The 12,773-nt window shown below is 37.2% G+C and overlaps 1 protein-coding gene across 1 annotated transcript in view; it reads right to left on the bottom strand.

Annotated features, from left to right (window-relative positions):
* The window catches only part of LOC138000834 (uncharacterized), a 54,131-nt gene that overhangs the window by 6,734 nt on the left and 34,624 nt on the right, over window positions 1–12,773 (bottom strand). The window contains exons 8-15 of the mRNA XM_068847501.1: window positions 11,258–11,545; window positions 9,923–10,210; window positions 8,587–8,874; window positions 7,251–7,538; window positions 5,916–6,203; window positions 2,821–3,108; window positions 1,485–1,772; window positions 149–436 (exon numbers count right to left, since the gene is read on the bottom strand). Of these exons, the coding sequence (XP_068703602.1) occupies window positions 149–436; window positions 1,485–1,772; window positions 2,821–3,108; window positions 5,916–6,203; window positions 7,251–7,538; window positions 8,587–8,874; window positions 9,923–10,210; window positions 11,258–11,545 (2,304 nt within the window). The remainder of the gene's footprint in view (window positions 1–148; window positions 437–1,484; window positions 1,773–2,820; window positions 3,109–5,915; window positions 6,204–7,250; window positions 7,539–8,586; window positions 8,875–9,922; window positions 10,211–11,257; window positions 11,546–12,773) is intronic.

Below are 12,773 nucleotides of genomic sequence, written 5' to 3' on the forward strand. Positions count from 1 at the left end.
CGGAACAAATACGACCATGCAAATTCAGTGTTTGATGAAGACGAAGTAAACACTAGTCCTTCGTCCTAGTTTATAAGTCCTTTTCTCCTCAAGAAAACACCGCATTCTATTTTTTGTGCATTTAATAGACACTTTTTTGACATTTTACCTTTGATGACATAAACCTGATTGGCCCACGGTCCACCTTCGCCATCGGACCCACAGGCTGCAGATCTGCCGTGCTTGTCGAAGGTCTGGTCCGCTGTAGCACTGGCTGCGCACCATCCTCCATTTTGAACTGCAAACATCTTGTATCCTTTTCTCATTGCAGCCACGGCGCACTTTGCAATGGCGTTCTTTCGAGCACCATACGATCCATCCAGAATGGAATCTTTTCCTTCCAATGGTTGGATGGCTCGATTGGAGGTGTCTTTGAAGCAGCCGATGGTTTCAAAACCTGATGGAAAGTCAAACTTTATATTTACTATATTGCTGTACGATTTTGAAAGACTATGGCACAACATTACAATGGAAATATAAAAGAAAAGGCCGCAAATAAAAATGCCCGTTTGTGAGTGTTATTTGAATTTCTTTATTGTTATTCAACCTAGATCCGCTTACAAAAAGTAACCGATCTAAACAATCCACCAAGGAAAACTGAAACCGCAGAAAATAAAACGTTCTGAAAATTGGACGAGTACCTATTAATTCGGAATTGTGCGAGAATATCAAGTGAACGTTTTTTTTGCAATAAATGCAACAAAAATTGATAGAACAATTCTTAAGAAAAAAAAGGACTTACAAAAACGTCAGTTAAGCTATGAAAGACCTTTAATCCAGGTTTCAGTACTGTGTTTTGTAGAGTAATTTGCCATCATTTTTTGTTAAGTTTTGCCCCTCCTTGGTATTAAAAGTAAAAAAATTCCTCTCGGTCACCTTTCTTTTGTTTATGCCCCTCTTCTTGTAATTGGTGTTGCATTACTTGCCATAAAAGTGTACAAGTCGAAGGTTTCAATTTTACTGGATATGTCCAATCAAAATGGAGTGATCTTCTTGAATGTATTCTTAATAAATGGGAAATAGCAAAGCAATCAAGTGTCTATTTGAATAGAACCGTTTATTAAATATAGAGTATTTCTTGACTAAAGTGGTGGAATTAAATCTTTTAAAATGCCATGCAACATGAACAGATTTCGCAAAAAAGCGACATGTTTACGAAAATAAAGTGTATTTTAGTAAAAACATAAAAATCAAATAAACTCTACACAACAATTAAAATAATCAGAGCAGAACGCATGTTGCCAGTCCAGTTCTTATCTACAATTTCATGACAAATTTGTACACTGTTAAAGCTCGTCGGAACAAATACGACCATGCAAATTCAGTGTTTGATGAAGATGAAGTACACACTAGTCCTTCGTCCTAGTTTATAAGTCCTTTTCTCCTCAAGAAAACACCGCATTTTATTTTTTGTGCATTTAATAGACACATTTTTGACATTTTACCTTTGATGACATAAACCTGATTGGCCCACGGTCCACCTTCGCCATCGGACCCACAGGCTGCAGATCTGCCGTGCTTGTCGAAGGTCTGGTCCGCTGTAGCACTGGCTGCGCACCATCCTCCATTTTGAACTGCAAACATCTTGTATCCTTTTCTCATTGCAGCCACGGCGCACTTTGCAATGGCGTTCTTTCGAGCACCATACGATCCATCCAGAATGGAATCTTTTCCTTCCAATGGTTGGATGGCTCGATTGGAGGTGTCTTTGAAGCAGCCGATGGTTTCAAAACCTGATGGATAGTCAAACTTTATATTTACTATATTGCTGTACGATTTTTTAAGACTATGGCACAACATTACAATGGAAATATAAAAGAAAAGGCCGCAAATAAAAATGCCCGTTTGTGAGTGTTATTTGAATTTCTTTATTGTTATTCAACCTACATCCGCTTACAAAAAGTAACCGATCTAAACAATCCACCAAAGAAAAACGGAAACCGCAGAAAATAAAACGTTCTGAAAATTGGACGAGTACCTATTAATTTGGAATTGTGCGAGAATATCAAGTGAACTTTTTTTTGCAATAAATGCAACAAAAATTGCCGGACCAAATCTAAAGAAAAAAAAGGACTTACAAAAACGTCAGTTAAGCTATGAAAGACCTTTAATCCAGGTTTGAGTACTGTGTTTTGTAGAGTAATTTGTCATCATTTTTTGTTAAGTTTTGCCCCTCCTTGGTATTAAAAGTACAAACATTGCTCTCGGTCACCTTTCTTTTGTTTATGCCCCTCTTCTTGCAATTGGCATTGCATTACTTGCCATAAAAGAGTACAAGTTGAAGATTACAATTTTACGTCATATGTCCAATCAGAATCGAGTGACCTTCTTGAATGTATTCTTAATAAATGGAAAATAGCAAGGCAATCAAGTGTCTATTTAAATAAGACCGTTTATTAAATATGAAGTAGTTCATAACTGGAGCGGTGGAATTAAATCTTTTAAAATGCCATGCAACATGAACAGGTTTCGCAAAAAAGCGACATGTTTACGAAAATAAAGTGTATTTTAGTAAGAAAAAAGAAATCAAATAAACTGTACACAACAATTAAAATAATCGGAGCAGAACGCAAGTTGCCATTCTAGTTCTTATCTACAATTTCATGACAAATTTGTACACTGTTAAAGCTCGTCGGAACAAATACGACCATGCAAATTCAGTGTTTGATGAAGATGAAGTACACACTAGTCCTTCGTCCTAGTTTATAAGTCCTTTTCTCCTCAAGAAAACACCGCATTCTATTTTTTGTGCATTTAATAGACACTTTTTTGACATTTTACCTTTGATGACATAAACCTGATTGGCCCACGGTCCACCTTCGCCATCGGACCCACAGGCTGCAGATCTGCCGTGCTTGTCGAAGGTCTGGTCCGCTGTAGCACTGGCTGCGCACCATCCTCCATTTTGAACTGCAAACATCTTGTATCCTTTTCTCATTGCAGCCACGGCGCACTTTGCAATGGCATTCTTTCGAGCACCATACGATCCATCCAGAATGGAATCTTTTCCTTCCAATGGTTGGATGGCTCGATTGGAGGTGTCTTTGAAGCAGCCGATGGTTTCAAAACCTGATGGAAAGTCAAACTTTATATTTACTATATTGCTGTACGATTTTGCAAGACTATGGCACAACATTACAATGGAAATATAAAAGAAAAGGCCGCAAATAAAATTGCCCGTTTGTGAGTGTTATTTGAATTTCTTTATTGTTATTCAACCTAGATCCGCTTACAAAAAGTAACCGATCTAAACAATCCACCAAGGAAAACTGAAACCGCAGAAAATAAAACGTTCTGAAAATTGGACGAGTACCTATTAATTCGGAATTGTGCGAGAATATCAAGCAGCGCTCCAAGCTGCGACCATTTTGGTCGCCATGGCGAGTGGAAAAAATATTTGGCGACTAAAATTTTGACGAAAGTCGCCAATTGGCGACCGACAGATTATAAAAGAAACTTACTTGGAAAATTAATCGATCTTTGGTCGAATTATCAAAAGCAAAAGCGACGGTATCACCTGTCTTTCTCTTTCTCGCCGTTCCGCCACTCGATACGAATGCGTAAAGCTAAACTGAGCGAAAACTGGGAACAAGCCAAACTATACTTCCTGTACCCTGCTGAGGAGCGGAACTGACTTCCATCCCGACAGAGACAGTTCTCTGTTGAGACGCATCAGTGAACACAGACGATTTGCCGCCCCGGTCGACCTGTTGGCGGCGAAATCCAATCCAAGATTGAACGCTGCAGGATTTTCAATGTATTTATAATAAAAATAACTTTAGTTGAGAGCATTTCTGTCTTATTTTGTGTATATCATATAAGTTTTGGGGCACGGTCTTGTGGGAAAAAAGTGAGGATGTTTAATTTTCCCATAGGAAGAAAAAATTCAGTGCTGACTCCAAGTGCAGTTGTCACACATCAATGATTGCGAGAATGTTGTTTTTAGCCTCTTGAATGAGAGGGATAAAACGAGGCAATCTAAAAGGGGTTTTTCCTTCAACAGTGATCGCTAAAAAAATGGTAAAAGTGAGCTGGTTTTTTTTTCAAATTTTCGCGAAATATGGGATACAAATGGGATAAACCGAGAAAGTTGGTTTCTTTTGTCAGCGTTGCTGGTCATCGCCGATCTCAGTCACTCATAGCGATGACTGTCACGCAAAAACAAAACTAGGTAAATCCACACAGGGTTATTGTAGTTTATAGTGGTTGATTATAAAAAGAAAATAATATTACTATAAAGCGGATTGAAGTGTCTTCTAATCGAGTTTGAACTCAACAATTTAATCTGAATAAGGTTGTTACGATGCGTACAGAGATATTTAGTTTTTAAAGCAAGGACGGGTCACATTCTTTTGAGCGCGAAAACTATCCAATCAGAAGCTTCATAAGGGTTGTCTGCATCCATGAAAGAATGTGAAAAAAATGAAAGTGGGCTCAGTCTTTCTTTTCTGTCATGATGAAAGACTTTGAGGAAATTTTCAAGACCTTGAAAGACCTTTTGGTCAGTGAAGACTCATCATCAACTGAAAGAGTACTCGCCCTGCAAGAAGAGCATGAGCAAATTCTCCGTGCAGAATTGGAAAGCGTCCCGAAAGTAAATTTATCGAGGTTTTCGGGAGATAAACTGGGGACTGCTTTACTTCCTGAAGAACAACGTGGCCTACGAGCTGTAAAGGTTTCCGGCGATGGGAATTGCCTGTACAATTCGGCATCAGTTTTAATTAAGGGAGATGAGACACCAAAGTGGAACCTTTCGAGTATTAACTGCGTGTGAACTTTATTTTAATGCAGAATTCTATGCAAATCATGCAAAGATCTCTCAGGCAAGTGGAGTTTCACCATATTCTGAGTCTCTTCCTTCTCTTTGTCTTGCCCGTTACTACAATATTTTAATCGGCAAGCGAGTAAATGTAACAATTGGCAAGGAAAGTGTTGCAAACGTGTCGCTCGGCGTAGTAGACGTTCATGTAACATACGCGAAGTGTCTGCCCTGGACATAACGAATTTTTTTTTGGGCGACCAAAATTTTTTTATGGCGACCATTTTACAATTGAAGGTCGCCAAAAGGCGACTTTTTGAAAAAGTGAGCTTGGAGCGCTGTCAAGTGAACTTTTTTCTGCAATAAATGCAACAAAAATTGATAGAACAATTCTTAAGAAAAAAACGGACTTACAAAAACGTCAGTTAAGCTATGAAAGACCTTTAATCCAGGTTTCAGTACTGTGTTTTGTAGAGTAATTTGCCATCATTTTTTGTTAAGTTTTGCCCCTCCTTGGTATTAAAAGTAAAAAAATTCCTCTCGGTAACCTTTCTTTTGTTTATGCCCCTCTTCTTGCAATTGGTGTTGCATTACTTGCCATAAAAGTGTACAAGTTGAAGGTTTCAATTTTACTGGATATGTCCAATCAAAATGGAGTGATCTTCTTGAATGTATTCTTAATAAATGGGAAATAGCAAAGCAATCAAGTGTCTATTTGAATAGAACCGTTTATTAAATATAGAGTATTTCTTGACTAAAGTGGTGGAATTAAATCTTTTAAAATGCCATGCAACATGAACAGATTTCGCAAAAAAGCGACATGTTTACGAAAATAAAGTGTATTTTAGTAAAAAAATAAAAATCAAATAAACTCTACACAACAATTAAAATAATCGGAGCAGAACGCAAGTTGCCAGTCCAGTTCTTATCTACAATTTCATGACAAATTTGTACACTGTTAAAGCTCGTCGGAACAAATACGACCATGCAAATTCAGTGTTTGATGAAGACGAAGTAAACACTAGTCCTTCGTCCTAGTTTATAAGTCCTTTTCCCCTCAAGAAAACACCGCATTCTATTTTTTGTGCATTTAATAGACACTTTTTTGACATTTTACCTTTGATGACATAAACCTGATTGGCCCACGGTCCACCTTCGCCATCGGACCCACAGGCTGCAGATCTGCCGTGCTTGTCGAAGGTCTGGTCCGCTGTAGCACTGGCTGCGCACCATCCTCCATTTTGAACTGCAAACATCTTGTATCCTTTTCTCATTGCAGCCACGGCGCACTTTACAATGGCGTTCTTTCGAGCAACATATGATCCATCCAGAATGGAATCTTTTCCTTCCAATGGTTGGATGGCTCGATTGGAGGTGTCTTTGAAGCAGCCGATGGTTTCAAAACCTGATGGATAGTCAAACTTTATATTTATTATATTGCTGTACGATTTTTTAAGACTATGGCACAACATTACAATGGAAATATAAAAGAAAAGGCCGCAAATAAAAATGCCCGTTTGTGAGTGTTATTTGAATTTCTTTATTGTTATTCAACCTACATCCGCTTACAAAAAGTAACCGATCTAAACAATCCACCAAAGAAAAACGGAAACCGCAGAAAATAAAACGTTCTGAAAATTGGACGAGTACCTATTAATTTGGAATTGTGCGAGAATATCAAGTGAACTTTTTTTTGCAATAAATGCAACAAAAATTGCCGGACCAAATGTAAAGAAAAAAAGGACTTACAAAAACGTCAGTTAAGCTATGAAAGACCTTTAATCCAGGTTTGAGTACTGTGTTTTGTAGAGTAATTTGTCATCATTTTTTGTTAAGTTTTGCCCCTCCTTGGTATTAAAAGTTCAAACATTGCTCTCGGTCACCTTTCTTTTGTTTATGCCCCTCTTCTTGCAATTGGCATTGCATTACTTGCCATAAAAGAGTACAAGTTGAAGATTACAATTTTACGTCATATGTCCAATCAGAATCGAGTGACCTTCTTGAATGTATTCTTAATAAATGGAAAATAGCAAAGCAATCAAGTGTCTATTTAAATAAGACCGTTTATTAAATATGAAGTAGTTCATAACTGGAGCGGTGGAATTAAATCTTTTAAAATGCCATGCAACATGAACAGGTTTCGCAAAAAAGCGACATGTTTACGAAAATAAAGTGTATTTTAGTAAGAAAAAAGAAATCAAATAAACTGTACACAACAATTAAAATAATCGGAGCAGAACGCAAGTTGCCATTCTAGTTCTTATCTACAATTTCATGACAAATTTGTACACTGTTAAAGCTCGCCGGAACAAATACGACCATGCAAATTCAGTGTTTGATAAAGACGAAGTAAACACTAGTCCTTCGTCCTAGTTTATAAGTCCTTTTCTCCTCAAGAAAACACCGCATTCTATTTTTTGTGCATTTAATAGACACTTTTTCGACATTTTACCTTTGATGACATAAACCTGATTGGCCCACGGTCCACCTTCGCCATCGGACCCACAGGCTGCAGATCTGCCGTGCTTGTCGAAGGTCTGGTCCGCTGTAGCACTGGCTGCGCACCATCCTCCATTTTGAACTGCAAACATCTTGTATCCTTTTCTCATTGCAGCCACGGCGCACTTTGCAATGGCGTTCTTTCGAGCACCATACGATCCATCCAGAATGGAATCTTTTCCTTCCAATGGTTGGATGGCTCGATTGGAGGTGTCTTTGAAGCAGCCGATGGTTTCAAAACCTGATGGAAAGTCAAACTTTATATTTACTATATTGCTGTACGATTTTGCAAGACTATGGCACAACATTACAATGGAAATATAAAAGAAAAGGCCGCAAATAAAATTGCCCGTTTGTGAGTGTTATTTGAATTTCTTTATTGTTATTCAACCTAGATCCGCTTAAAAAAAGTAACCGATCTAAACAATCCACCAAGGAAAACTGAAACCGCAGAAAATAAAACGTTCTGAAAATTGGACGAGTACCTATTAATTCGGAATTGTGCGAGAATATCAAGTGAACTTTTTTTTTGCAATAAATGCAACAAAAATTGATAGAACAATTCTTAAGAAAAAAACGGACTTACAAAAACGTCAGTTAAGCTATGAAAGACCTTTAATCCAGGTTTCAGTACTGTGTTTTGTAGAGTAATTTGCCATCATTTTTTGTTAAGTTTTGCCCCTCCTTGGTATTAAAAGTAAAAAAATTCCTCTCGGTCACCTTTCTTTTGTTTATGCCCCTCTTCTTGTAATTGGTGTTGCATTACTTGCCATAAAAGTGTACAAGTCGAAGGTTTCAATTTTACTGGATATGTCCAATCAAAATGGAGTGATCTTCTTGAATGTATTCTTAATAAATGGGAAATAGCAAAGCAATCAAGTGTCTATTTGAATAGAACCGTTTATTAAATATAGAGTATTTCTTGACTAAAGTGGTGGAATTAAATCTTTTAAAATGCCATGCAACATGAACAGATTTCGCAAAAAAGCGACATGTTTACGAAAATAAAGTGTATTTTAGTAAAAAAATAAAAATCAAATAAACTCTACACAACAATTAAAATAATCGGAGCAGAACGCAAGTTGCCAGTCCAGTTCTTATCTACAATTTCATGACAAATTTGTACACTGTTAAAGCTCGTCGGAACAAATACGACCATGCAAATTCAGTGTTTGATGAAGACGAAGTAAACACTAGTCCTTCGTCCTAGTTTATAAGTCCTTTTCCCCTCAAGAAAACACCGCATTCTATTTTTTGTGCATTTAATAGACACTTTTTTGACATTTTACCTTTGATGACATAAACCTGATTGGCCCACGGTCCACCTTCGCCATCGGACCCACAGGCTGCAGATCTGCCGTGCTTGTCGAAGGTCTGGTCCGCTGTAGCACTGGCTGCGCACCATCCTCCATTTTGAACTGCAAACATCTTGTATCCTTTTCTCATTGCAGCCACGGCGCACTTTACAATGGCGTTCTTTCGAGCAACATATGATCCATCCAGAATGGAATCTTTTCCTTCCAATGGTTGGATGGCTCGATTGGAGGTGTCTTTGAAGCAGCCGATGGTTTCAAAACCTGATGGATAGTCAAACTTTATATTTATTATATTGCTGTACGATTTTTTAAGACTATGGCACAACATTACAATGGAAATATAAAAGAAAAGGCCGCAAATAAAAATGCCCGTTTGTGAGTGTTATTTGAATTTCTTTATTGTTATTCAACCTACATCCGCTTACAAAAAGTAACCGATCTAAACAATCCACCAAAGAAAAACGGAAACCGCAGAAAATAAAACGTTCTGAAAATTGGACGAGTACCTATTAATTTGGAATTGTGCGAGAATATCAAGTGAACTTTTTTTTGCAATAAATGCAACAAAAATTGCCGGACCAAATGTAAAGAAAAAAAAGGACTTACAAAAACGTCAGTTAAGCTATGAAAGACCTTTAATCCAGGTTTGAGTACTGTGTTTTGTAGAGTAATTTGTCATCATTTTTTGTTAAGTTTTGCCCCTCCTTGGTATTAAAAGTTCAAACATTGCTCTCGGTCACCTTTCTTTTGTTTATGCCCCTCTTCTTGCAATTGGCATTGCATTACTTGCCATAAAAGAGTACAAGTTGAAGATTACAATTTTACGTCATATGTCCAATCAGAATCGAGTGACCTTCTTGAATGTATTCTTAATAAATGGAAAATAGCAAAGCAATCAAGTGTCTATTTAAATAAGACCGTTTATTAAATATGAAGTAGTTCATAACTGGAGCGGTGGAATTAAATCTTTTAAAATGCCATGCAACATGAACAGGTTTCGCAAAAAAGCGACATGTTTACGAAAATAAAGTGTATTTTAGTAAGAAAAAAGAAATCAAATAAACTGTACACAACAATTAAAATAATCGGAGCAGAACGCAAGTTGCCATTCTAGTTCTTATCTACAATTTCATGACAAATTTGTACACTGTTAAAGCTCGCCGGAACAAATACGACCATGCAAATTCAGTGTTTGATAAAGACGAAGTAAACACTAGTCCTTCGTCCTAGTTTATAAGTCCTTTTCTCCTCAAGAAAACACCGCATTCTATTTTTTGTGCATTTAATAGACACTTTTTCGACATTTTACCTTTGATGACATAAACCTGATTGGCCCACGGTCCACCTTCGCCATCGGACCCACAGGCTGCAGATCTGCCGTGCTTGTCGAAGGTCTGGTCCGCTGTAGCACTGGCTGCGCACCATCCTCCATTTTGAACTGCAAACATCTTGTATCCTTTTCTCATTGCAGCCACGGCGCACTTTGCAATGGCGTTCTTTCGAGCACCATACGATCCATCCAGAATGGAATCTTTTCCTTCCAATGGTTGGATGGCTCGATTGGAGGTGTCTTTGAAGCAGCCGATGGTTTCAAAACCTGATGGAAAGTCAAACTTTATATTTACTATATTGCTGTACGATTTTGCAAGACTATGGCACAACATTACAATGGAAATATAAAAGAAAAGGCCGCAAATAAAATTGCCCGTTTGTGAGTGTTATTTGAATTTCTTTATTGTTATTCAACCTAGATCCGCTTAAAAAAAGTAACCGATCTAAACAATCCACCAAGGAAAACTGAAACCGCAGAAAATAAAACGTTCTGAAAATTGGACGAGTACCTATTAATTCGGAAGTGTGCGAGAATATCAAGAGAACTTTTTTTTGCAATAAATGCAACAAAAATTGATAGAACAATTCTTAAGAAAAAAACGGACTTACAGAAACGTCAGTTAAGCTATGAAAGACCTTTAATCCAGGTTTCAGTACTGTGTTTTGTAGAGTAATTTGCCATAATTTTTTGTTAAGTTTTGCCCCTCCTTGGTATTAAAAGTAAAAAAATTCCTCTCGGTCACCTTTCTTTTGTTTATGCCCCTCTTCTTGCAATTGGTGTTGCATTACTTGCCATAAAAGTGTACAAGTTGAAGGTTTCAATTTTACTGGATATGTCCAATCAAAATGGAGTGATCTTCTTGAATGTATTCTTAATAAATGGGAAATAGCAAGGCAATCAAGTGTCTATTTTAATAGAACCGTTTATTAAATATAGAGTATTTCTTGACTAAAGTGGTGGAATTAAATCTTTTAAAATGCCATGCAACATGAACAGATTTCGCAAAAAAGCGACATGTTTACGACAATAAAGTGTATTTTAGTAAGAAAAAAAAAGTCAAATAAACTGTACACAACAATTAAAATATTCGGAGCAGAACGCAAGTTGCCATTCTAGTTCTTATCTACAATTTCATGACAAATTTGTACACTGTTAAAGCTCGTCGGAACAAATACGACCATGCAAATTCAGTGTTTGATAAAGATGAAGTATACACTAATCCTTTGTCCTAGTTTATTAGTCCTTTTTTCCACAAGAAAACAGCGCATTTTATTTTTTGTGCATTTAATAGACACTTTTTTGACATTTTACCTTTGATGACATAAACCTGATTGGCCCACGGTCCACCTTCGCCATCGGACCCACAGGCTGCAGATCTGCCGTGCTTGTCGAAGGTCTGGTCCGCTGTAGCACTGGCTGCGCACCATCCTCCATTTTGAACTGCAAACATCTTGTATCCTTTTCGCATTGCAGCCACGGCGCACTTTGCAATGGCGTTCTTTCGAGCACCATACGATCCATCCAGAATGGAATCTTTTCCTTCCAAGGTTTGGATGGCTCGATTGGAGGTGTCTTTGAAGCAGCCGATGGTTTCAAAACCTGATGGAAAGTCAAACTCTATATTTACTATATTGCTGTACGATTTTTTAAGACTATGGCACAACATTACAATGGAAATATAAAAGGAAAGGCCGCAAATAAAATTACCCGTTTGTGAGTGTTATTTAAATTTCTTTATTATTATTCAACCTAGATCCGCTTACAAAAAAAAAACGATCTAAACAATACACCAAGGAAAACTGAAACCGCAGAAAGGAAAACGTTATTATAATTGGACGAGTACGTTTTTATTCGGAATTGTGCGAAAATCTTAAGTGAACCTTTTTTTTGCAATAAATGCAACAAAAATTGCTAGACCAATTCTTAAGAAAAAAAAGGACTTACAAAAACGTCAGTTAAGCTATGAAAGACCTTTAATCCAGGTTTGAGTACTGTGTTTTGTAGAGTAATTTGTCATCATTTTTTGTTAAGTTTTGCCCCTCCTTGGTATTAAAAGTACAAAAATTCCTCTCGGTCACCTTTCTTTTGTTTATGCCCCTCTTCTTGTAATTGGCGTTGCATTACTTGCCATTCAAGAGTACATGTTGAAGATTACAATTTTACGTCATATGTCCAATCAGATTGGAGTGACCTTTTTGAATCTATTGTTAATAAATGGGAAATAGCAAAGCAATCAAGTGTCTTTTTGAAGAGAACCGTTTATTAAATATAGAGTATTTCTTGACTGGAGCGGCGGAATTAAATCTTTCCATGCAACATGACCAGATTTCGCAAAAGCAACATGTTTTCGACAATAAATTGTAGTTTAACGATGAAATAATATGTGAAATGGATTATATATGAACTGCGGATATGAAATCAAATGAAGCTATGATCGTCGCAGATGTGAACGCAATTTTTGGAATTGTGTAAAGAAGCCTGAAAAATTCAGGACTTCAAGAGAGTTTGAACCGGTGACCTCGCTATACCGGTGCGACGCTCTAACCAACTGAGTTATGAAGCCACTGACGTTGGGAGTTGGTCATTTGTGGGTTCCAATGTTTCCGTGAGGAATGAATCAACGATGAAATGATATACGAAGTGGATCATATATGAACTGCGGATATGAAATCAAATGAACCTATGATCCTCGCAGTTATGAACGCAATTTTTGCAACTTGGTAAAGAAGCCTGAAAAATTTAGGCACTAAATAACAGAGAAAAAATAACTGAGAAGAGGTTTACAACTGATCTTGATACTTAATGGGGCATGTTCTGTGTAGGCTAC

Source organism: Montipora foliosa, chromosome 1 (genome assembly GCF_036669935.1).
Source record: "Montipora foliosa isolate CH-2021 chromosome 1, ASM3666993v2, whole genome shotgun sequence".
Classification (NCBI taxonomy): domain Eukaryota; kingdom Metazoa; phylum Cnidaria; class Anthozoa; order Scleractinia; family Acroporidae; genus Montipora; species Montipora foliosa.